The 27,628-nt window shown below is 35.5% G+C and overlaps 1 protein-coding gene across 1 annotated transcript; it reads left to right on the top strand.

Moving 5' to 3' along the window:
• Positions 1–862: 862 nt before the first annotated feature.
• Positions 863–11,453, top strand: LOC110587478 (eukaryotic translation initiation factor 3 subunit F-like). The gene is made up of 3 exons (XM_044918869.1): positions 863–932; positions 10,043–10,127; positions 10,668–11,453. The coding sequence occupies exons 1-3, from the start codon at positions 863–865 to the stop codon at positions 11,299–11,301; spliced, it is 789 nt and encodes a 262-aa protein (XP_044774804.1). The 3' UTR covers positions 11,302–11,453.
• The last annotated feature ends 16,175 nt before the right edge of the window (positions 11,454–27,628 follow it).

Genomic DNA, 27,628 nt, shown 5'->3' with positions numbered 1-27,628 from the left:
ATTGCATAAAATATATTTCCCTTTGCCATAAAACCCAAGAGAAGTCACTGTTTTGGAAATTAAAAGTAATCATGAATTAAGGATAGTCTAAGTCTGAGAATACCTGAAGTAAGAGGAAAAGAAATCCAATCAGTATATTGAGAAAACTCCATGAAATTAATAGTAATAAAATTGGAGTTTAGAAGGAAGTAGGGAGGAAAAATACAAGGAAATTAGAGAATCATAGTCAATTATATTGAAAGGATCTAGAGTGGCATCATTTCCAAGATTGTTTTGGGGAGGACTCCCACTGATTCACACTCATAACCTTTTGTCATATTTTCAAATTCTTTTCTTATATATTGTGGTAAATCCTGGCATGGAGGAGGATTCTCAACCAAACCCTGGAATTTTCTTAACATGCGACAATTCAGCAAAACCAATGTGAAACTAAAGGACATATAGGAGAGATTTTAAAGTTTATGGGCATCAGCTAAATCTCTAACATATGTAAGCACATTGCATACAGTGGAGCAAGAGATAAAGAAGAATATGAATAAATGATTCAACCAAAAGATGATGATTTCTAATCTTGGGTCGGTGATAGTACATTACCTGTGGAAAACCTGATAAAAACATCTTAATCACACACACACACACTTGCAAATCAATATAGACAAAACCCTGGTCGTGTAAAAAAAATCTTGGGATATGAATCAACTAGGGAAAAAGAAGAGATCTAAAAAATAATTTTATCACAGGTTTCTAAGAAAATATTCGAAATATCTAGAAATGACCTTCAGGAGTCAGGAGAAGGTTTAGAACAGTGTTTTTCAACTTCTAATGTACCATGGAATTACTTGGGGGAACTTGAAAAATAAGGATGCCTAATGACACCCCCAGAAATTCTGATACAATTGATCAGATCTGTGGCCTAGGCATACCTGAGGCAGGTAATTACCTGAGGCAATATTCTGGTGCAAGGCAGGGTATTGAGGACCATTACTTAGAACTAAACAGAGTAAGAACCATTTACAGAGAGTGATTTGAGGGGTGCTAAAAGGCATACTTGCCCAAGGAATTATTCTCACTATCAGGCAATAGAACTTCTCCCTGGTAAAGATATTACTTATTTGGAAAATCTTTTTTGAAATGCAAGTACTATCAGGAAGAATAACAGTTTACATGTATTGAAACCTGGAAAATAATCAATAGGAAGCATTATCATTATTATTAGGGCTGATAATTAGCTGGTATATACCATTAATGCCACAGGTTCCTATCCACAGGATACTGGTTCCATATACATACATATATATATATATATATATATATATATATATATATATATATATAATGTACAATATACATAATGGGAAGTCCCTGTGCCCTACCGATTTTTAAATGCTTTGATAATCACCAGCTATTAGTACCAGTCGACGCACTTGTCATGAAGAAATTTTCCCATTTAACAATTGCTAAAGCAAATTAGATAGAGGATGTTTAAGATACCAAAAAAACCCAAGCTATTAAGATGAGATGCCAGAGGTCGAAGACCCTGGAACACTCTGGGTAGGCAGGGGATGGCATGGATTCTAGTTATCTAGGGAGGACTCTCCGATTTCACTGGGAAGGAGGTAGGGGGCTTACAGACAGACACAAGGACAAGTAAATAAGAGGACCATGGAAGAAAAAAAATGGTTAATATATGAATTAAACCTGAGCCTGGCCTAGTTAGGACTAACAGCATTTTTTTTTTAAATCTGGCCCAGATTTCTGTGATACGTGTTTTCACACTATAGCTACTATATGCAATATATTGTGAACAGGCACACAGATGATGTTTATGTTAGCAATTTGATATTGTGGTATCAAATCTCTTGGTATTGTGAGCTCATGAATTTTTATTATATTTCTCAATGAAAATTGATTATTTTCATTATAATTTTAGAAACTTGTTAAATTCAAAAAAGATAAATAATACAAAGATGAGTGAGTTTTTACATAATATTTACCTATATATGAGCTCCATGTTCAGTCATGTATTCTCTTTGTTTATTTTTTAAAATCTTAAGCTCTATTCCAGCACAAGAAATTGTATACAGAGACAGTGGTCCAACTAAAAGGAATGCACAGTGTTTAAATTATTAGCTCAATAAGACAGATATTCATAGAGAAAACCTTAAGGGTAAATATGTTTGAATGCATATATAATCCTTTATATGTGATATATATTAAATGTCTTTATATGTTATATATATTTGTGATATATATTTTATCACATATAAATAAGTCTTATGAGCTATTTAAAAATTCCTTATCTATATATTATTCATACTTTTTTAAAATTAAACTTTTTATTATGGGGTAATTGTAAGTTTATATGTCATGGTAACAAGTAATGCAGAGAGATTTCAGGCAACCTTTACCCAGTTTCCCTCAATGGTAACATCCTGCAAATCTTTAGCACAAAATTGCTATTCACGAATAGGCCATTATGATGGGTGAGAATCAAGAGTATACACAAGCCCATGGCTGTTTTACCCCAAGGAAAATCTTCTGAGAGCTTGAGCATTCCAGGAGTCTGGAAGGCAGGACCTAAAGGATGTGAGATTTCCCCCAGTGTCATGGCACTTGAAAGAGAGGGTTAAAGAAGGATATGGTGGATTTTGCACTTCAGACTACGGGAAAATATGTAGAAAGAATCTAACTCTATTTTCCACTCAGCCTCAAACTAGTCCAATCTTTGTTTGGATTGAGGTGCTCAAACTCTCCCCTATCTGCCAAAGGGAAAAAAAATGAATGGAATATTCTTCCAGGGAATGAAACATTATTTTCAGTCTTCAGGGTTCTTTTGTACAAAATAGCCATCATACAGCAAGAAATTATGAGATATGATAAGATGCAGACAAATACGAGTGGCAATCAGGAGAAAAAAGTTATAAGAGCAGACTTACAGTTAAGCCAGATTTTAGAGTTAGCAAACAAGGACTTTAAAACAACTTGCTAAAGAGAGAGTTGGCTTTTAAGCGTGCCTGGGTGGCTCAGTCAGTTAAGTGTTCAATTCTTGATTTCAGGTCAGGTCTTGATCTCAGGGTTGTGAGTTCAAGCCCCACATTGGGCTCCGTGCTGGGCATGGAGCCTACTTTAAAAAAAAAAAAAAAAGAGAGGTCAGCTTTCAGTGAAATAGAAAACTGGACAAAATATACAAAGCAACTCTTTTCAGATAGAGCTTGCAGGCAGTAAAAGTTATTTCTCAGATGACAACAACAACAAAAATGAGGTGAGCCCTATAATCATCCTAACTCTTGAGTTGAGGCATTTCTGATGGTATAACAGAAAAGATAAAACATGACAGTCTCGCTGAGTTAAGGAGACAGAACTCAAATTGGGGGTGGGGTTGGCATCTGGAAATTGGAAAGCAGGTAGTTGGAAAGCAGGGAACTGAGCAGAGAAAGAGCTCTAGAAATTTAAGTAGGAGTACCCTTGAGGCTTCCCAGAATTCAAAGCTACTCACATGGAGAGTGATACTCCCTGAGGTCAGGAAAAGACTGCTGGGGAGCTGCAGCCTGAAGGAAACATTCCAACTCTTACCAGCTGTAACTGAGAAACTTTATTGAATACGCAGGACATTCAATACTGGCTTTGCACTTTAGGAATAATACTAAATAATCCCCAGGGTAAAGGCTACTATAGAAACATCTAAGTATAAAACCAGGACTTGAATGTACCAAGCTCACCTGAATGTTATACAATCTGCCAGAACAACACTCTTTAAAGAAAGACAATAAAATACGGACATTCAACAACATAACATGCCTATTGTTCAACATTCACTGGAAAAAAGAATACTGGATGGGGGATGCAGGGTAAAATGTGATCTAAATCATGGGGAAATTTAATCAATAGGCACAGACAGAGACAACAGTAATGATAGAATTTGCAGGGAAAAAATAATTTGAAACAACTATAATAAATATCCTCAAGGATTTAAGGGACAATGTGAAAATAATGGGGGGATTGTAGACCATCAGGAAAACCTAAATGGAGGGTTGCCTGGATGGCTCAGTCATTTAAGCATCTGACTCTTGATTTCAGCTCAGGTCATGATCTTAGGGTCGTGGGATCAAGCCCTGCTTCTAGCTCTTTGTTTATCACAGAATCTGCTTGTCCCTCTCCCTCTGCTTCTCCCCATCCCTTCCAAATACATACATAAAATCTTTAATAAGAAAAAAAGAAAACCTAAATGGAATTATACTGAAATATACAATATCTAAAGTAAAGATGCATTGAATAAATTTATCAGCAGTTTAGATACAAGAGTGAACTTTGAGACCTAGCAGTAGAAATTACCTAAACTGAAGCAAAGAAATAAAGAAATTTGAAAAATCATTACATCAAGTAGTCTAATACAAATGTCCAAAAGTGGTGGTGTTTGAAGAAACAAGAAGGACTTCAAATACAATGAAAATTATAAGCCTATAGAACTGAGAAACTCAACTACACACAAACAAATGACCCAAAGAAAACCACATACAAGCTCATCAAAATCACATTTCCAAAAACCAGCAGTAACATGAAAAGCATAAATGCAGACAGAGAAAAAGACAAATTAGATATAAGGAAAAAAGATAGGACTATCCCCTGACATCTTTGTAGAGACTAAGCAAAGCAAATAAAGATATCAGAAAAAACAAAAGCACTTTCAACCTATTATTTTCTGTCCAGTGAAAATATCCTTCCAAAATGAAGGTGAATAAAGCTTTTTACAGACAAATCAAAGTTGAAGGAATTAGTCACCAGCAGAACCTGTAATATAAGTAATATCAGAAGAGATTGTTCATCCTGAAGGGAAATGACAGTACATGAAAACTCCAATCTGCCCAAAGGAATAATGAGGACCATGAATGGCGAATATGTAGATAAATATAAGACTTTTTTCCCTTCATTTAAAATAATTCTATATAAGACAATTGAAAATTTAAAGCAGAAGTAATAACAATGTATTGTTCATAGCAGCTTTATCATCATCTAAACAGGAAAAAAATGGTCCAATAACAATAGAATTCATATTTTGTGGTACATTTGCAAAATGGAATATCACACAGCATTAAGAAGAATCAATTATTGCTACATGCAATAATATGGATGAGTCTTATAGAAAAAATGGTAAGCAAAGGAAATGAAGTACATAAAAGAATAGTTCTTATGATTTCATAGAAGTTAAATACAGGCAAAATTAATTAAAGTTTTCAAAAGTCACAATACTGGTTGCTTCTCGGTAGGATTTTGGCTCAGATGCATGAAAGAAAATTTTGTGTTTGCTTGATATTTGGGGGTTCTTTATCTGGATGGTGATTATATATATATGTATGTATATGTATATATATATGTGTGTATATGTGTTTATATGTATATATGTATATGTATATATATAGAAACTCATAAAGCAATGTAATAAATATAAGTGCACTTTACACACAAAACTCCATTCACTTTATGCTTCTATTACATTTTTTTAAAATAAATATATATGTATCTAGAATTGTGCCATCAGATATGGTTAGGAAACTATTTGGGATTCCAGGGATGAGTTTACAAAATACAAAGAAAGTAACACAGTGGGAGATACCCCCTTATTCTTTTGATTGTCATCCTTAATCTGGATTTGAAGACTGGAACTTTAACCATTTTGCAACCTTGAGAAGAACCAGACTGAGAATGAATCGAACATGGAAAGGCAGCAGAACAGAGATGTCAAAAAAAGCTTTGCCTCCTTTGAGAACCTGGATTGCTGCAAAGCATTTGTGGGATCTGAACTACCTCTGGTGTTTTGCTGAATGCTATGATAAATGTTTTCATTGTTTTTAAAAATAGAAAAACAGTGCATTTATAAATTAGTTCATGCAAATATCTGTATATAAAAAATTCCTAGAAATTGGAGATTATGATCAATTAGTTCAGCATTCTTTGCTGTTTGTTGATCATTTCCCTGTACTTTATAATATTTAAGTAAATTTTATGATTCTTTTAATTTGAATTTAGAATGTTTTATGAATCTTCCGACAGACATTTTCCCGCAAGTTTCAATCTCCCAGTGTCTGCACTGAGGTTACTCTCTTTATGATATCCACATGGTGTTATTTCTTATTGTCTAATAAATCTTGGTTCCTCAAATTAAGTAGCATTTTTTCATGAGAGTGAAAACTTAGTCCTTTGCCTCTGTCTTCTATTTTCTTGTTTTCTGGCGAGATTGTTACAGCTATTGAGGCTAGGGGGTGGGGAAGGTGGGGGGATAATTTGATCCATGGTATTATTACCTTCCCCACTAGATGACTAGGTGTCAGAAACATGTAGTTCAAAGTGGACTTAACAGTCAAGTTTGAAACTTGGTGATTAATCTTAAATAATATTGACATAGATAACTTCAACTTTTCTGAATTCTGTCTTCCAGACAAAATTGATTATTGATATTTTTATATAAATATTATTAGCAACAAAAATGACAGTGTTCTTGTTTTGGTTTTGCATTAAGAAACTATTTTATCTTTTTTTAAGATTTTTTATTTATTCATTTGAGAGAGAGAGCAAGTGAGAGAGTGAGCAAGAGCAGGGGGAGGGTAGGAGGGAGAGGGAGAAGCAGATTCCGAGTAGGGTGCCTGATGCGGGGCTTGATGTGGGACTCAATCCCAGGACCCCGGGATCATGACCTGAGTTGAACTGAGCCACTCAGGTGCCTCATTAAGAAACTATTTTAGATACACTCTGTTGACTTATTTCATGTTTATTTCTATTATCATGTTTTCCCATGTACATCAAAATTTTCAAGCAAAAGGATTTTATTTTCATCTTCTTTATATATTAGATTAACAAATGAAAATGAAACTGCTGAATGAATATTTGATAATATATAATTGATGTAGCATAAACAATATATACCCTAGATGTTCAGAGGGAAGTAAGTTCAAAGAAAGATTTAAAAAAATAGTCTTGAGCATGATGGATCTTGGTGCGGACATTAAAAGGTGACTATTGCCTATTAAACTTGGCATGATAAATGAGAAAGAGAGTAAAAGTTATATTGGGAACTGAAAATGTGAAGGCATCCAAAACTTGTAAATATACACAAGAGGTACTGCACATCCTTCTAATATTATACTGGAACATTGTCTAACAGACCCATGCAAGGACTATTAGAACTATTTAATTATGTAGCATAATTATGTAGCAAACACTTGTTTGACCTACTATTTCCATCGATTAGAATATAGACTCTGTGAACTTATGGGATAGTGTGTAGATTTTGTCTACTTGAGATGCAAATGATCTCTGTCCAGTAAAAATACAACCCCACAGTTAGTTTATTGCCATGTAGGACATTACTCACTTTGTCTCTAATTTTGCAAACTTATTTTAGTATGTCTTTTCTGGAAGCATATATAAAATCTGCTTTTTCTAATTCTTTGAACCAACTTTACCATCCACCTGGTTTCCTCATTAATTCATTCATAAATTCACTCTGTATTTATATGTCATGTTTTGAACAATTTTTCATAATTATACTTTGACAAAAGAAAGGGAAAATATTGAGTACTGAGTAGAGAGTTAAGAAGACTTACTGACAAAATGGATACGAAAAATAAAGATAACATAGTATCAGTGATGGCACAGACCACTCAGTTGATAGTTATTTTTAGAAGTCATTTGTACTTCCTGCACAAAGTATGTGTTTCTTCTATGTTCTTTTAAACTAGATGGTTTTTACGGTGGTATGTATCTTCTTGTCTAAAATCTATAATGGCAGAGCATTTGCTGTTTCTGCAAGACAGTCCATTCAATTTCCAAACTGCTTATCTATTAGTGCTGTTTTCCTAACAATAAACCAAATTTCTTTCCTTTATAATTTAAAATTTTCATTCCTGTTTTTAAATTATGAGCCCCAGGGACTCTGTGTACCTGCTTTCTGATATGCCAGCTCTTCAAATCTTTCTAGCAATTATAGAGTTTGCCTCAAATTTTCTTTTTTCTAAATTAAATACTTCTAATATCTGTAACCAACTCTCATTTGAAATTATATACAAATTCTTACTATCACCCTAGTAGTTGCAGCACCAGATATCCTCAGTTTACACTAATTTTTCTCTTAAGATATGTTTAAGAACAGGAGCAAATACTCTTGTTGGGACATGAGAATAGTATAAAATGCGACTGGATTTAGGAATTTTTAACTTACTCCTGACCCATGACAGAGAAACCATAAAAAATAAAGTTCATATCCCATTATAAGCAGCTTATTCTGAGTTTTTTTACTTCAAAAAAATGATCAAAATTCCTTAATATTGTTTTTAAATTTCCTATAACCAGGTCTAATTTTCATTAATAATAGCAATCATGGAATAACACATATAAATGCTACTTCCTCAAAGAAAATTCCCTGGCCAGCCAATCCAAATCAGATATTCTTATTTTTCTCCTCTCAGCAGCATCATTTTTATCATAGTAAATCATACTCTCAGTGTGTGTGTGTGTGTGTTGATATTGTCTTAAGATAGATTAAAATCCCATGGCAATAACAAAGGTAAATATCAACATTGTCCACATTTTACAAATGAAGAAACGTTTGCTCAATAAATTAAATTTATTAAGACCACACAGTTCCTGGGTGGCTCAGTCAATTAAGCGTCTGCCTTCAGCTCAGGTCATGATCCCAGGGTCCTGGGATTGAGTCCTGCATTGGGCTCCCTGCTCAGCGGGCAGTCTGCTTCTCCCTCTACTTCTGCCCTCCCCTCTGCTCGCCCTCTCTCTCTCAAAATAAATAAATAAAATATTAAAAACAAAACACACACACACACACACACACAAAGACCACACAGTTCTCAAGTGACAGAGGCAGAATTCAAACCCTGGTCTCTGACAGGAGCAAAGAGCTCTCAGTCACTTTGCTATTTCATATTTCATGCAAACACTCTCTGCATGTAACCAAAGAATGTGCATAAAGTTGATCAGGAAGTACATTTATTTTTGTTATCTTTCTGTGCTTCCCTATACATGGTTATTTCTATATACCTTAAGGCATAATTATACTAAATTAGGAAAAAGATGATTAACAAATAAATGTAACATGAATAAGGAATGTTTAAAAAATCCAAAATGAAAGCAATTATAAGTTTTAGCAGTAGTACCATAAGATAGAACTTGAATATACTCAAACCTACTTCTTTCCAATAAAGCAGATAGACTAATCTTACAGTTTGATCATCCTTCCCAACAGATCTCATAAAGAAATAATTATAGAGATTTAGCAACAGTTTGACTATCTTAGACAAAGAAAAGCACTGCCAGTACTTGCTCTCTTAATTGTTTTAAATGTAAAGGAATATAATGGATATAACAGTGATTTTAAAGATAGCAAAGTAAATTATTTCAAAAATTAGGGGTAATTATTTCAGTATGGCAGATATCCTCATTTGTATTGAGTTCTTTTTTTCAAATACACTTTTGGTGTTTATTTTCTTCTATTTGTTCAAATTCTGAATAAGCTTTTTGTCTCTTCCATCTATAAGAGTGGAATTTAATATTTTTCTTAATTTTTAGAAAATATTCCCAGCCAATGTAATTACCATACAGTTCATAATAGATAATTTTAAAAACAATTCAATTTTTCTCTTTAAAAATACTTTTACATTGTTTTTAAATATTATATACATAAATTAATAAAAGTTTATTTCCACTACTTATCATGACTTCTTTCTTGTCTATATAAAAGACATGGTTTGACTTTTCTTTAAAAGACTATTTAATAACATAATTATGGAACCCAGTATTCCTCAAGGCATATCTAACCCATAGGAATTCTCAATTTTCAGTTTCTCAGCTTTTTCAAAACATCTCAGCCTATTAAAATGATTCACTTTCTCACATTTTATATTTAATGTCCTTGATTTATCAATACTCATAGCAAGGGATGGTATTGGAAGGCCTCCCTCCCCAAACCCCTCTTCTCTGTACTCAGGTGGTCTGGAGGTACTTTGTCATTTAGAATTCTGCAATCCTTTTTTCACAGATTTCTCTTGGACGTCCATCATCAAGACTGAAACAAAGCAGTTTTTCAGCTACCCATATCCCTCTTTCTGTAAAATTCTCAAAAAGTAAGAAAAGGTGAGGTAGAGTCAGCATAGGATTGAAGGTCCTTGATGAAAACAAATCGTCCAGTGCATTTGAGATAAGTGTCTTAAAGCAAATGGAAGATATAGTTATCCCAGCCAAAACCACATATAGCAGGGCAAGGAAATGCTTTTCTAGATACCATTTCAGTAAATGCATGAATTTTGTTTCCATTTCATAAGAATTCTTAATAGAGACATTTAATAAATGAGAAACCTAAGTGTAGAAAATAGAAGTAAAATAAAGGACTTGCTGCAGAAGAGGTAGAACTTTTTCCACAGCATGGGGAAAAAGATTAACTATAATGGGAGAAAGTAGACATTAGACCTAGAGCCACTCTCCAGTTTGTGACATATTTAAAATTGAAGGAAACCTGAACCTGTAATTGTAGTTGGAGGCATGTACTTTGCTATAAAGTCATTAGACTCTATAAATCTGTTGAAAATGTGGTGTGTAGGGGAGAGCAAAGAAGAGAGGGTAGATGATCGTTTCAATTTTGGAGAGTTGTGCTTAAATCTATGAAGAAATCCATTGGAATTTGCTAAGAACATGTATGAATTACACAAGAAATTCTCTCCAAATGAGCTCATCCTGGGCTGGTATGCTACAGGCCATGACATTACAGAGCACTCTGTGCTGATCCACGAGTACTACAGCCGGGAAGCCCCCAACCCCATTCACCTCACTGTGGACACGAGCCTCCAGAACGGCCGCATGAGCATCAAGGCCTATGTCAGCACTTTAATGGGTGTCCCTGGGAGGACCATGGGGGTGATGTTCACACCTCTGACAGTGAAATATGCATATTATGACACCGAACGCATTGGAGTTGACCTGATCATGAAAACCTGTTTTAGCCCCAACCGGGTGATTGGGCTCTCAAGCGACTTGCAGCAAGTAGGAGGGGCATCAGCTCGCACCCAGGATGCCCTAAGCACAGTGTTGCAGTATGCAGAGGATGTGCTGTCTGGAAAGGTGTCAGCTGACAATACCGTGGGCTGCTTCTTGATGAGTCTGGTTAACCAAGTACCCAAGATAGTTCCCGATGACTTTGAGACTATGCTCAACAGCAACATCAATGACCTGCTGATGGTGACCTACCTGGCCAATCTCACGCAGTCACAGATTGCCCTCAATGAGAAACTTGTAAACCTGTGAATGCGCCCCACGCAGCACTCCTGCCAGTCTGGGCCACCCTAGGACTCAGAATGGAGTGAAGTAGAATGGTTTTCTTCTGGTTTGAGTCACACTGAGTCAGTCAACTGCATGTGACTCTAAATAAATATAGCCTACCTTTTGTAAATGAAAAACCTCAGCAGAAAGTGTGCAGGTAGAGATATAATTATGGAAATTTTCAGAACCTGGTAGTAGTTGAATCTATAAATGAGGATGACAAAGCTCATAGTACATGGAGTAAAAAGAGGAGTACATCAAGTAGAATAATTTATGAGTACCAATATGTTAATGCAGGCCAAGAAAAGGAACAAAAGTTTATCACATGATATTTTATTAAATTTTGTGATTACTTATAGGATCAGATAAAAGGAAAATGTTGTTAGTGATATAAAAACTGCAGAGGAAAAATATTGATTGACAAAATTATAGATGTGGAGGACAAATTCATGGTGGGCAGGGGTTAGAGATAGGGAAAGAGACTGGAATAAGGCAGATGTGGTTATAACAGAGCAACCAGAGTCCAGTATTTCAACCAAAAAATCAACAGTGGTGTAACCTATTATGCATGAGTGCTTAGTTCTACTCAACGTGTAGGTTTCTCTACCTGTCACCATAGTCAAGCTTCAGAAGAGTCTCATCACCACAAGTGATGGAGTTCCTTCAGTAAATAATCGCTGCCAAGGCCAACCCCAAATCTCAGCCCATGCTCAGACGAAGCAAAGACCCCAAGGAAACAAGGGATGTCCATCTCAGTGCAGTGAAGGACAGTTCTTTCTCCCACAGAACTTTTAGTTCATCTAGCCTTCTTTGTTTCTGATGTCTTCAAAAAAGTATGATTTTTGTTGTTTATGAAGGCATTTCTACTATTGTAAAAAAAAATGATATTCTTCCACTACTTATCATATAGGACTATATATAGGACTTTATTTCCTGTTAACATAACCATAAACATATTTTGCTAATAATAAAGTTTAATAGATTTGTAAATTAAATATATATATATACATATATATATATATACACATATACATAAAATCCACACATGTTATTTGCAAGCCAATTTTTGTCATAAATAGGTGTTGGGTTTTGTCAAATCCTCTTTCAGTACGAATGTACATGACCCTGTATATTTTTTCGCCTTTATTCTACTAATGTGATATATTTCATTGATTGATTTTCTAATGTTAAACCAACTTTGCACCACTGGTACAAACTCATGTGGTCACACTGTGGTGTATTTTTTCTGTACTGTTGGATATTTATTTTGGGATGTTTGCTTCTATGTTCATGAGGAACATTTGTCTTTAATTTTCTTTTCTTGCAATGACTTTATCAGGTTTAATATTAGGGTTATGCCAGCTTCATAAAACTGTCGAGCTGTGTTTCTGCCTGCCCTAATTTTCAGGAAGTTAGTCTAAGATTGATAGTATTTCTTCCTTACATGTTTTATAAAAAATAACAGTAAAACCCCCCAGGCCTGTACCTTTTTCTGAGTAAGAAGAGCTTTGATTATGAATTACACTTCATTATTAGACTTTCAAATATTCAGATTTTTCTATTTATTATTGAATCATGTTTGATCAGCTGTATTCCCTGCGGGATTTTATCTACTTCATTCTATGGCAAGTTTGTTAACCTCAGCACCATTAACATTTTGGCCTGGGTAATTATTTGTTGTGGAGGACTGTCCTGTACATATAGGACATTTAGTGGCATCCCTAACCTCTATCTGCCAGATGCCATTAATACCATTAACACCTTCCCCATGTGACAACTAAATATGTTTCCAGACATTATCAAATGTCCTCAGGGGGCAATATTGCCCCTCCTTCAGAACCAGTTGTCAAATTTGTAAAATTTCCAGCATAAAGTTCATGATATTTCCTATTCATTATTTTGCTTTGCTTTATTAATGATTTGTAGTAATATCCCTCTTTTCAGTTCTAAAATTGGTAACTTGAAATTTTTTCTCTCACTTTTATTTTTTTATTAGTCTTGTGTTTTTATATCGATTTTATTAATCTTTTTCTAAAAAAAATTGACTTGGTTTAATTGTTGTGTCATTTGTTTTTCTTCCTTCCTTCCTTCCTTTTTTCCTTCCTTCCTTCCTTCCTTCCTTTCTTCTACAGTCTTGAGGTCTTTTATTATTATTTTTTTTACACTTATCATGCCATGACTTCCTAGGGAATGGGTTCCAGCAGCGCAGGCTCCTTTCCACTGGTTCTCACAAAGTGTGCTTCTCTGGGTGGGGCAGGCTGGTGCTTCAGGAACCCAAGCACCTTTCTCTTTTTCCTTCTTTTTCTAATAGTGTTCTAAAAGGCCTAGAGAACTTACAGCAGGTGCCTCTCCTCTTTCCCTTTGTGTTGGTCATTTTGGCACATTACCGGAAGATGGTGGTTCCAGCTGAAAAGTTGTTTTCTTTCATTGATCTTTGTTCTTACTGTTTCTCTTGCTGTTTCTTCCTTCTTTCATTTTTTTTTTTTTGTATTAATTCACTTTTTAAAATTTACTTTTTAATGCCTCTGACTTTTTAGGTATACTTTTTTATTTTATCATAATTCATGCAGGATTGATAATATACATTGCTAACTTCTCATGGTCTTCCTAGAATTAATATTTTGCTGTTTCATGCACAAAGTGAGAACCTTACAATGGTGCATTTATTTTTTCTGCATTCTTTTTGCTATTGTTGTCATATAAATCTTACAATGTAATGTTATAACCTTTGTGTTAAAAATCTGCTTTTTAAAGAAATTAAGAAAATAAAATATAAATTTTTGCATTTATTAAAATATTTGTAATTTCTGATTCTCCTCTATTTGAGTTTCTTTGGTACCATTTCCTTTCAGTCTGAATATCTTCCTTTATAAAGCACTTTTTTTTTTAAACTGGTCTATTGTCTATATGTTAGATTTTATTTGTCTGACCATGTCTGTATTTTAAATTTCTTTTCCTTTTCCTTTTTCATTTTCTTTCTTTCTTTTTTTTTTGGCTAAATAGAGAATTATTGATTATTTTTTTCTTTCATCACTTTCAATATGTCATTCCATTGTGTAAGAGTCCATTGTTTCATTAAGCCAGGCATCATTCACTCTTTTCTTGCCTTTTGTATAAAGTATTGGTTTTTTTCCAGCTGTGTTTACAATTTCCCTTTCATCTTCAGTTTTCAGCTGTTCGAATATGAGGTGCCTATTTGTGGTTTTCTTTGTATTTATCCTGCTTGGGTTTGCAGAGCTTTCTGTATTTCTATATAGTTTTTCACCCAATGTGTGAAGGTTTCAACTATTATTTCCTCAATTATTTCTTCTGCCGCATTTTCTTTCTTTTCTCCTCTGGACCACAAATCACATGTATGTTAGAATGCAGGTATCTGAAATTTTTATTCCAAACTTATTTCTCTCTGTCTTTTGCATTAGATATTGTCTATCATCAGCCTTTGACAATTCTGTTCTCTCCAATCTCTTGTTTATGCTCATCTTTAGGATTTAAAAATTTTACATTGCACACTTAACACTAGAATTTCTATGGGGATTCTTTGAATTGTTTCCATTTCTCTGCTGATAGTCTTCCCTGATTAACTCATTATGATCATTTTTATTTTGTCTTTGAATATATTTATAATAGCTGCTTTATCTGTTCATTTTGAAATCTGGGTCATCTTAGTGTCTCTTTTTACAGATACTTTTGTTCTTGTCACATGTTTCTTTTCTGTTTTGTACATATTCTAAATTTACTTCATCTTGGGCGGGATGACATGCTCTAGAGATCCTGTACTATGTTTCTTTAAACAATGTTGATGTTCAACAGTTAGTATGCTGGCTTGTCACCTTGAACTTGTAGAGGCTTGATTTTTATACCTTGTTAGGGCTGGTCTATTTAATTATGTGGCATACTCTTTACTCCTGTAGCATGGCCCTTCTGATGTTTCACTGCAAAGCATGAGATGTTTACCGAGGCAATCAAACTTGGCAGCATTCAAACTGCAATGTCTGTCTTTTCTGAGATTGGTGACAGTTAAAACTTCTGCTCAGCTTTTTAAACTTTCCAGCTGGTATGTTACACCAGATTTTTTGGAATCTTCCCTTCACATGCACAATTCATGGGACTGCCAAAAATTGGCAGGGAGTTTATAAGTAGTTTTGTGAACCCTCCCTGTTGTGGCTCACTCCTTGGTGAGATTTCCCTCCTTACTTTCTAGCTTCCTGGGCAACCTGGAATTCTGTCTTCTGCTGTCAGAAGCCAATAAGACTGATGTTTTCTGCTTGAGTGTTTGATATGCTGCATCATGTGAACAGAAGTATTTCCTTGGGGGAAAGCTATACAAGTAAATATTTCTTCCACTGAGTTTCTTCTTTCAAAGGACAAAATCCCTCTAGGTTGTACTTGCTTTTTTTCATTCTCCAGTACCTTCAAATAGTTTTTGTGTGTGTGTGTGTGCACGTGTGTGTGTTTACTTTTGTATATTTTGTCTAGAGTTCATAATGATCTTCATGGTAGGATACATCTTATACAAGCTACCCTACAATTATCAGAACTGAAGCTTCTCTTTTTATTTTTTTTCCTTGAATATTTTTTATTTAAATTCAATTAGCCAACCTATAGTACATCATGAGTTTCAGATGTAGTGTTCAATAACTTGAAGCTTCTCTTTTTAAATAAAAAGAATGAAAATAATTTTTATCAAATATTAGCCAGACTCTCTATTTCTTTTCCTTAATGTAAATTCTTAGAATTAGAATTATAGGCTTTGGGTGCTTACTGCAAAACTTAAACATATTGACATGCTGTATTATATTCATAGATTTTCCAATATTAATGTATTACATTTCTTTCAGAAAACCTATGTAACTGATTATTTTTTCATTTTGATATTATTGATTTTTATTTTTTGTATCTACATTGAAATAGGAATGCTTATTTTGTGTTTTTATTTTATTTTTTTATTAAATTCAATTAGCCAATATATAATACATCAGTACTTTCAGGTGTAGAGTTCAGTAATTCATCAATTCCATATAACACCCAATGCTCATCACATCACATGCCCTCCGTAATGCCCGTCACCCAGTTATACCATTCCCCCTACCCACCTCCCCTCCAGCAATCCTCAGTTTCTTTCCCATAGTTAAGAGTCTCTCATGGTTTCTCTCTCTGATTTCTTCTCATTCTGTTTTCCCTCCCTTCCCCTATGATCCTCTTCACTATTTCTTACATTCCTCATATGAGTGAAACCATATGATAATTGTCTTTCTCTGATTGACTTAATTCGCTCAGCATAATACCCTCCAGTTCCATCTACATCGATGTAAATGGTAAGATTTCATCCTTTCTGATGGCTGAGTAATATTCCGTTGTACATATAGATATACATCTTCTTTATCCATTCATCTGTTGATGGACATCTGGCCTCTTTCCATAGTTTGGCTATTGTGAACATCGCTGCTATGAACACTAGGGTGCTGGTGCCCCTTTAGATCACTACATTTGTATCTTTGGGATAAATACCTAGTAGTGCAATTGCTGGGTCGAAGGGTATCTCTATTTTTAACTTCTTGAGGAAACTCCATAATGTTTTCCAGAGTGGCTGCACCAGTTTGCAGTCTCACCAACAGTATAGGAGGGTTCCCCTTTCTCCGCATCCCCGCCAACATCTGTAGTTTCCTGACTTGTTAATTTTAGCCATTCTGACTGGTGTGAGGTAGTATCTCATTGTGGTTTTGATTTGTATTTCCTTCATGTCAAGTGATGTGGATGGAGCATTTTTTCATGTGTCTGTTGGCCATTTGTATGTCTTCTTGGAGGGAATGTCTGTTCATGTCTTCTGCCCATTTCTTGACTGGATTATTTGTTTTTTGGGTGTTAAGTTTGAGAAGTTCTTTATAGATCTTGGATACTAGCCCTTTACCTGATATGTCATTTACAAATACCTTCTCCCATTCCATAGGTTGCCTTTTAGTTTCTTTGACTGTTTCATTGCTGTTTAAAAGCTTTTTATCTTGATAAAGTCCCAATAGTTAATTTTTGCTTATTTTGGCATCATAATGTGAATCTGTAATCTTTCTATATTTTCTATAGTCAGGAATACAAAAAATATTTACTCCTTAAACATTTGAAATGAAATTTCCAATAAAATTGTATGATCCAAAATAGCACTTCTAATTTTTGATATATTTTTTAGTTTCATTTATCAGGTTATCCACTTCTTTTAAGAGTGAATTAAATATTCCTGCTAAATCATCATTTTGCTTATTTTCAAATTAACTATATGCTTATTTTATTATTCATAATTATCATAATTAATATTTAATGTATGCAGTATATTTAAATTTTGTTAAAAATTTTATTTGTGTTTTATATCAGGTTAAAGCAATTTTGCACGAATTTTGTCTATTCTCATTACTTTTACTTTAATTCCAAAATCCATTCAAGTTATGAATTTTTTCTCATTTTTCTCTTAATTAGAGGAGTTCCAAAAATAGTTGAGGATTTATGGTAATTCAAATCATTTCAATGGGAGCAATATACTCTATATTTTCCAATAGGCTTACGTTTTCATTTTCTATGCAGTTCCATTGGCCTTGATATTGGTAGAAATTCTAGTCATATCCTGTCTTTAGGTAGAGGATCACAAATATTTTGGTATAGTTTGAATTTAATAAAATTCAGATATTAAGTGGATGGTTCAATGATTTTGGACAAATGTATGCATTCTGTTACATTCCTGAGTATGCCACCATAATCAAATTCTAGAATATCTTCATCTCCCCAGAAAGTTCCTTTGTGGCCTTTATAATTAGTTCCTCCCATCCAATTCTCACCCTCCACAATGATGTGATTTCCATCACTAATGATTAGAGGTGATCAGGAATAATCATCTTTATGTTTTTTTGTGGTTACTTTATTAGGCCAATTTCCCTGTAGAGGTGGTGTTTTTTTTTGTTTTTTAAGATTTATTTATTTGAGAGAGGGAGAGAGCATATGGGGAAGGGCAGAGGGAGAAGGAGAGAGAAACTTTCAACAGACTCCTCGCTGAGCTTGGAGCCCAGCCCCGGAGGCTTGATCTCAGGACCCGGATATCACCGCCTGAGCCAAAACCAAGAGTCAGACACTTAACCAACTGTGCCACCCAGGGGCCCCCACGTGGCATTTTAAATTTAGGCTAACATTCACTGAATCAAAGTTTTAATATTCAAATAATCATCTCAAATAATGCTTTCAAATTGTTTATTGATTTTCTTTCTTTTAAATTTGAAGTCAGTGATTATTATTCTCCAACCAGAGATATAGTTTAAATTTTAACTAAATCCCCTGGGAAGTGCCCTAGGGAGAGTATGAGAGAGAGATTAACAAATCACTGTGAATCTGGGTTCTACATTCCTTAGCTATGTAATTGAGTTAATTATTTAACTTTTTCAAAACTGTATTTGCTAACATTAATAAGTGTGATAATATTGCTAAATTTAAAGGCTAACTATGAAAAGTAAATATTATATTTAAGTCCCTGGCATGATGTTTGGCACAATTAGGCACCATAGAAATGTTATGATTTCCAATAGCCTCAGCGAAAACTGCACATTCTCAAATAATTTAGCCACACTGTAACTAACTTCAGTGAATGAATTTCAGTGGGACAGTTGGTGTTCACATGGTTACAAGATAGTAGTAAAGGCATATTATTTGAATATATTAACTTCCTTTTAAAAAACAAAAGCTAAAAAAATATACCTGCATAATATTTAAACAAAACATAGGTAGCAAAGTACCCCACAAACCCAACAGGTGGAGACATATATTTATGGCAGTAACTCACATGTAAGATCATCAGTTCAGTTCAGTCCCTACAGTATCCCAGGGAAGGGTTTGGGGTGAGGAATATGTCCATCGACAGATGAATGGATAAAGAAGATGTGGTATATATATACAATGGAATATCATGCAGCCATCAAAAGGAATGAGATCTTGCCATTTGTAACGATGTGGATGGAACTGGAGGGTATTATGTTGAGCGAAATAAGTCAAACAGAGAAAGACATGTATCATATGACCTCACTGATATAAGGAATTCTTAATCGCAGGAAACAAACTGAGGGTTGCTGGAGTGGGGGGTGGGGTGGGAGGGATGGGGTGACTGGGTAATAGACACTGGGGAGGGTATGTGCTCTGGTAAGTGCTGTGAATTGTGCAAGACTGTTGAATCTCAGATTTGTACCTCTGAAACAAATAATGCAATATATGTTAAGGAAAAAAAAAAAGAAGAAGGTAGCAGGAGGGGAAGAATGAAGGGGGGGAAATCGGAGGGGTAGACAAACCATGAGAGACGATGGACTCTGAAAAACAAACTGAGGGTTCTAGAGGGGAGGGGGGTGGGAGGATGGGTTAGCCTGGTGATGGGTATTGAGGAGGGCACATTCTGCATGGAGCACTGGGTGTTATGCACAAACAATGAATCATGGAACACTACATCTAAAGCTAATGATGTAATGTATGGGGATTAACATAAGAATAAAAAAATTAAAAAAAAAACTGCACATAAATGATGTGAAGTGAAAAAAAATCAGTACAAGTTGTGTCAATAATGATACTGAGTTGTGAAGTTATGTATACATTGAAAAGTATTCAATAAAATATACCAAAAAAAAAAATACAAACAAGGGAATTCTTTGGGATGTTAGAATCATTCTTTATCCTCCCTGACTTGATGGTCAAAAGAATCTATGCACATGTACAGATTTATGTAACAGGCACCCAAAAATGGTGAATTTTGCTGCTTGTAAAATTTAAAAAGTAAAAATAAATAAATAGAAACAAATTAACCACCTATCTAAGTACAATAGGTATAGCAAAGCAATTACTAATGCTGTTGGGAATCACTGTTTTCAGCATAAGAGAAAATAGATACAAATGTAAAATCATCCAAGTTAAATAAAATCTCAGAATTATTCATTTTGATCAGGAAATAGCCATATGAACTCCTGATTTTTTTTCTAAAAACATACATATATTCTATATATGTATCTGCCTACATGCTATGAAAATTCATTAATAAGAACATGTTGTAATTGTAATATCCACATAGAATTGTGATATATTGTCATATTGTAATATCCACATAGAATTTCCCACAAAAACAAATAAAGTTTCTTGGAGAAATAGCTATTTCAGGTCTATGACAGAGAAGGGGTAAAAGGAGCCCATTAAATCTGAACCGGAAAGCAAGGAATCTATCAAAATGTGGGATGGGATTGCAATGGCCTCACTGGCCAAAGATGGGACAATTTGCACATTAAAACCATGGTGCTAAATGATTGCAACTCAGATACATAAAACTTTGTGAGTTCATAATGATACTCAAAAATTAAAATTAAAATATGGAAAAACCTGTAGTTTTGGATTGTTACACCACAGTTCATTCTGACAGCTAGCACAGTTATGGAAAGATAAACATTAATCCTCCTTTCTCTATGGACTCCCTCTCAGGGTAACCACATAGGTGATAAAGCGTGATGAAATTTTTCCTTGTAGAAGAGTTCCAGCTAATAAATGTCAAGAACAAAAGGGTCTGAGATTTTACCCTATTTGCAAGCTTAGAAGTTAGCCTGCCATAGTTTTGTGGATGCTGGCAGAAGACATGAAAGTCTTGGATAACAGCAAAAGGAAGGTTTGTTTATTACTCTTTATTACTCAAATGAACAGCAGTAGCCAGTTTCTTGCACTGGTTCCCCAAACGCCAGTTCCCACAGAGCAGTTTGATGAGGGTCAGGTGATGTCAGCACACACAGTGGATTATGTTAAAAGAGAGGAACCCTCAGCGTTAGGGTTTTTAAATCAGTGATCTTTTACAATGGACTGCAACAAACTTACTCGACTTTTGTTCCAGAGGAACTCATTATCTGTATTCTACTGGACAGAAAACAGACCTGCCCTTTTTTCCAGAGGGAGTTACCATCTCTGTCTTCTGAACCTGCTCCTTATACATATATCCTTCAAAAGATATTTTGGAGCAAAGTCCATCGGCACCACTGCTCTCAAGATGTGATGAGACACCCATGGAGCACTGTAGAGGAAATAGGAAATTAGGAAATCATCGTTTTGTAACTTCTAATGAAATAATGTATTTAGGCAGTGATTACTGGTAGATATTGATGCCCTTAAGGCAACAGTTAATGAGGAACTTCTAATGAATGGGTTAGACTGAAAATAACTAAGTTCACTGACTGAAGTTGAAATCAGTATAAATGAAATATCCAGACATCATGTACCTCCTGGTATGATGCAATAGGAAGAACAAAGCAACACCTATATTGTATTCGTCCAAAAATAATTGAACCTGAATATTAGCAAGCATCTTGCTCTAACTACCTGGTAGGAAGAAATAGGGAGAATAAGTGTGTATGTTTAAAAAACAACATGATGATACTATCATCAGAAAGTAGAAAATTTGATGGGCCAAATGTCTCTTTCATTCATGTATAGATGACATTTAAAAAAAAATTGTGGTGGGAAGTTTTTTTTTTTAATTTAGGAGATTAGAGGAAATAAATGTAATATATTTGCAGCAGAATGTTCTGTTTTTTTTTTGAGCTAACCAGAAAAAACTTTTTTGAGGCAATTATGGGAATTTGATCAAATCTGGGTATTAGATACTAAGAAATTATGATAAATTATGTTAGCACCAGTTATGGTTTTTAAGGCCCTTATTTTTTTAAAAGATATCCTGAAGTAATTTATGGATAATAAGATTACTGGATTTACTTTAAAATAGTTCATCAACGAAAGAAAGCAAGGAAGGAAGGAAGGCAGAAAGAAAGGAAATGAGGGAGAGCAAGAAAGAGGAAGGGAGTAGAAGGACCAGATGGTAGATAACCAAAAATAGAGATGGAACAATATCAGCAAAATATTGATAATTGTATGGTGTGTATAGGAATGTTTAATATACTATTTTCTCGAATTCTGTTTTGTTTGAAAATTTACATTGAAAACATTTTCCATAAAAGCGATCAAACATTCTTAACCAACTGAGCCACCCAGGCGCCCCTCGATCAAACATTCTTGAAGCATGAATTAACCTATTATTATTTGCTTTATAATGCACAGAGTTGGGATGCCTGGGTGGCTTAGTCATTAAGCTTCTGCCTTCGGCTCCGGTCACGATCCCAGGGTCCTGGGATCGAGCCCCGCGTCAGGCTCCCTGCTCAGTGGGAAGCCTGCTTCTCCCTCTCCCACTCCCCCTGCTTGTGTTCCCTCTCTCACTGTGTCTCTCTCTGTCAAATAAATAAAATCTTAAAAAAAAACCCAAAATAATGCACAGAGTCACCAGAGGGGTTTGGGTAGACTGTCACAACCTTGAGAAATAAAGCTGTAAAATTATAGTGTAAGCTCTACACCCAAACTTTAGATGATTTTCAGTTTTTCCAACTATCAGCCTACTAACACAAATGTGAGAGACACAGAAGTGGAAAACAGATCAGATTTATAGAGATTTAACAGAACAACACAATGTATGATGATTAAATTGGGAAAAAGAAAAATGCACCAGAACTATTTTGTAAGAAGTGAAAACATGTTTAGGATCCATTCATTGCAAGGCGGTGCAGGTTTCAAAGACAGTTCTGCTTTGGCAATATACGATGTTATTTCCAGTATCTGTACAAATTTTATAAACTCCTCTATTCTACAAAATAAAGAAAAGTTTGACTTATTGTTCATAATAATCTATGTCAAACTCCTAGGAAAATTAAGGTGAACATGGTGTGCAAGCTTGGGTTTATCCATATTAGCAGCAAGATTGGCCAGTCACTGGGAAATCTAACTGAGAATTGGTAACCCTGGGCAGTGCAGAGAAGGCATTATGTAAGGTTCTGAGGAGTCAGAGCAGAGCCCATGGAAGCTTGGAGAGCTGTGTTGTGTGATTTGCTCCCTGCTTAGTTCTCAGTGAAGCTCCTCTGAGGAAGCACTGTTGCCCTTTCTGAGCTTGAGGTGCCTCCTGTCTTTCTGCAGCAAACACAGTCTGATTGACAATCATTTGCTTCTTCCTCCACAGAAAGGAGAATTGGACCAAACGCTATTTTGATTCTGGCCAGAAGATTTTTCAAGCCTAAAGAAATCACTTCAAGTCCTTGCTTCTATTTTCTGGCAGGATTTCTCTTCAGTTATTCTAAATATATGGATAGCTTCTCATTTCATTGCAGCGGCCTCTGCAGTCTCTAGATGGTCCATCTCCATGAGGCACAGTGTTTATACATAGCTTAATAAGATGTGCTTCTCTCGTGTGCTAAATCTTAGCTTCGGAGTGATTCAGTTGATTGAAGTGCCCAATCCATCACTGAAGATTTTACTTTTCTTAATAAGTTCTTATTTACGGCTTCTTCAGAATATGCTTTGTAGGATTTTAGAGTGCTCCACACTTAAATTATATATCACTTTGGTATTTAAATCAATGAATTTAAATTACTGCATAATGATTACTTTCAATTTGTCTTCACTTAAGGAATATGATATAATTAAACATGTTTGTTTGATCCGGTCTTGCAAATGAACCTATACATTTACATTAGGTGTCTATGAGATGAGTTAATTCTCTGGAGCTTTTTAAACCATTGGAAGAGGTTGTCAGTTCTCTGGCTAAGTCAGCAATCTCTCCTCCCTCTCTCTTCTTTCCTCTCCCTTCCCTCCCTTTCTCCCTTTTCCTGACCCCTTTCTCCCTATCTCCACCCTCACCCTTCCCCCCCACTTCTTTCACTGTATGCTTATAGTATGCCAGACACTATGCTAAATACTAGAAATAAGATATTGGATAACTTAGATGCTGCCCTGACTTGCATTTCTAACCAGGAACCAATTAAACTTGCTTGCTCTCACTTCCTGTGCCCAAGGAACTTGAGAGGTGTTGTAGAAATTGAAGGGAAAAGCAATTTTATAGAAAGGCTAGTATGTTCTAAACTATTGAAGTTGAGATGAATGAGAGTTATAGGCAATTAACCTGGAAGATTTCATATATGCTATTTTATCACTAGAAGTTCAACTGAGGACTTTTAACACATTGTCCATGCTTTAACATTCTCATGCTTCATTATACCTTCATGAGTATATGACATATTTATAAAGGCTATTCGATGTCCCAGCTTAATTCTATCATCTGTGTAGTATCTCCATTTGTTTCTATTGGTTGATTTTTCCCTTCATTATGGGTTGTATTTTCCTGCTTCTTTTAATGCCTGGTCATTTTTGATTGGATGCCAGACATTAGGATTTTATCTTTTTGAATGCTGGATAATATTGTATTCTTTTAATTGTGAGCTTTCAACTGGGTTGCAATTAACTTAGTTGGGAGCACTTTAATCCATTTCAGGGTTGCTTTTAAGCTTTGCTATGTGGGACCATAACACTTTTAAGTCTAAGACTGATTTTGCTACACTGTTGATATAAAAAAGCCTTCTGAGTAGTCTCTCCAATGGCCTATGCATTATGATGTTTTCCACTCTATGTCACGGGAACCCTAACTATTTTCAGCCCTTTGTGAACTCTAAGGACTGTGTCGCCTTGTCCTTTCTGGCAGTTCTTTCCCAGAATCAGATTTTTTTTTTTTTACATGCACTGATTAGTCCTCAGCTGAGGACTCAGAGGAAACCTGGAAGTCTCCAGAGCTCTCTCTCTGCAGCACTTTCTTCTTTCATGTGGCACTCTCCTCTCTACCCAGCAGTCTCTGCTTTGTACTGTAGTCTTCAAGGTCTAGCCAGCTTGGCTTCTGAATTCTGAACTGTATACTTCATCTGAGAGAGTCTGCTGGGCCCTATTTGGGCTCCCTCTTGCTGTGCTATGGCCTGGAAACTGTCTTCAGGAGGTATGTGGAGGCAATCACCACATCATCTGGTTTGTTTCCCTATCTCAGGGATCACTGCTTTGTGCTAAAATTCTTAGGTGATATATATTTTATCCAAATGTTATAGTTGTTTCAGGAAAGAAGGTATATCAATCCTGTTACTCCATATTGACCAGAAGCCTATATATGTTATTCCAATCCTCAGAGTGAGGAGTTGTTACTATATGCATTTTTATAAACAAAAGAGCTGACCTCATATAGAATTAACAACTTACTCAAAAGTGCATATTTAATATAAGAAGAGTCAGTAGGCAAGCCTTGGTCTCTCATATGGAAATTCATATTTATTCCACCTTTGCATTTGACCACACATTCCTTGATCTTAAAAAATAGCTTTGATATGGTGGGATGCAAAGAAGCTGATTTCCAAGAATTCAGAAGTAGGTGGTGGAAACTGACAGTGGTAAATGTAGACATTTATTTTTCCAAAAAGTTTGGTAGTGAAGGAAGAAAGAGAAGACAACCTGAAAGAAAGGAGAGGAATGGAAACCTCAGAAGAGCGTTAACACTGAGGGACACTCGTGTATCTTAGATATGTACTCTCAGTCTGAGTACTCACAGTAATAAAGAGAAACCAGCAATGACCCACCTACCTAGAGCTTAAAAAGCTCAGGGGAAAGAGAGTCTTATGAAAACAGTGTCAGGAAATGCTTGCTGGAGGAGGTGAGGCTTAAGCAAGTTTATGAGATACTCACCAAGGATGTAAAATAAAAGGCACCAGGGAATTCATCACAGTAGGAAAGGAATAGAGGTTGGATGGAAACATATAATCCATGTTTGCAGGGTGGTGAATGGATAAATGCAGGTAGAGTGGGGAGTTTTGTTCACTCTCTCCTTTCCTAGATTTCATTCCAAGAAACCTACCCATGAGATGCACAGTCTGTGGCCAGTAATGAAGGCTAGGACAGCCCATTGGTTTGTCCAACTCCCTCTCCTCATACACACACCTTCCGCTATTAGCCCATATGATTTACCATCCTATCTTTACAAGGAAACTTGGAAGGTTTGGGTGGAAACCATTAGGGAAATAATTAGAAGGTGATCAATATGTAATTGATAATTTTGTGTATGAATAAATGAGCTCAGTTTTTCTATGCCACAAGAACTGGAAAGAGAATACTTTCATCTCTGTTCTGCATTATTTTCTGGAGAGATGCTTCATTCTGTCATCCCTTCACAGATTTATATCAGCTATCCCTCCTCCAGACACACTTTTCACCCTTCTGCAGAAAATAGAAGAGCTGTGCTAAGAGTAGAGATGAGGATTTAATTCATTTTGCTTTTTTGAATTTGTATCCAGTGTCTGGTTTACAACAACTTTGTGTTAACACACACACACATATACACATACACATACACACATGTCATATTGTGGTTAACCAGTGGTCTTGTATCTATCCCTGTGTGTGTGTGTGTGTAAGAATCTTTTGTTTGTTTGTTTGTTTGTTTGTTTATTATTTCATCATAGGGCTATTTTGGAGAGAGAGTATTTCAAGGAGCCTAGAGTCCTGAGAAATTAGTCTGTTCTTAAGAAGTCATTTCTATTGGTTTAGGAAAAATCAATGAACATTTCTGGGCTACAAGTGACTTGTCTATAAATAGGAATAAATTACCTGCCTTATTTACTTTATAGACTACCATGCCCTTCCCTTGTGAGGGGCTATGCACGTTGCAAAGGAGTCAACATGCTCATAGCCAGGGGCAAGGAGTGTCCTGAAGGGATGAGAGGACCACCAGGGGAGGTGTGATTACAGACCTTGCAGAGGATTGTGCTGAGTAAGAGAAACAAAACCAGAAATAGGACAATCACACCTGAGGGAACTGAGTGCTAGCTTTCGCTGGAGGAAGAATTAAGTGTCTGTTTTCTGTGAAGGTGGGTCTAATTAACTGCAGAGGGCTTTCATTGTTTTGTTTTGTTTTTTTTGTTTCTGAGTTTGATAGACATGTTGGAGCCAAAGGCGAATCACTTGGTACAAAGGTCACAAACTTGAATACAGTTACCCCTCATTCATATAACACCCATGTTATTTTTTAATGCTGAATATTTATGAAATACAGCTTTGAAGGGGCTATTACCAATAGCATGCCCATGGTACCCCATACCAATGTCCATCTGTGCATCTCTCCTATATAATTGTAGAGAAGGAAATAGGTCTGTGTGGGGATAGGTACAATCAGGCTTCAACTAACAGCACTTGACCATCAAGGCAAATGGTATTTCAATGTGGCAGAAAGAATGATACCTAATTCCATCCACCCAGAGTTTTTATCCCTTAGGTCCTGGCCCCCAAAGATTTCTTTTCTTTTCTTTTTTTTAAGATTTTTTTTATTTGACAGAGAGACACAGCGAGAGAGGGAACACAAGCAGGGGCAGTGGGAGAGGGAGAAGCAGGCTTCCTGCAGAGCAAGGAGCCTGATGTGGGGCTCGAT

This window comes from Neomonachus schauinslandi, chromosome 10 (assembly GCF_002201575.2).
Source record: "Neomonachus schauinslandi chromosome 10, ASM220157v2, whole genome shotgun sequence".
Lineage (NCBI taxonomy): Eukaryota > Metazoa > Chordata > Mammalia > Carnivora > Phocidae > Neomonachus > Neomonachus schauinslandi.
The sequence above is the reverse complement of the archived record's forward strand: the minus strand, read 5'-3'. Positions and strand labels throughout refer to the sequence as shown.

Coding starts and splice junctions, on each gene's coding strand:
- LOC110587478 (XM_044918869.1), top strand. CDS start 863: ATGCCTAATGACACCCCCAGAAATTCTGATACAATTGATCAGATCTGT. Junction 933..10,042: donor CCTAGGCATACCTGAGGCAG/GTAATTACCTGA, acceptor CTTTTTTCACAG/ATTTCTCTTGGACGTCCATC. Junction 10,128..10,667: donor TTCTGTAAAATTCTCAAAAA/GTAAGAAAAGGT, acceptor AAATCTATGAAG/AAATCCATTGGAATTTGCTA.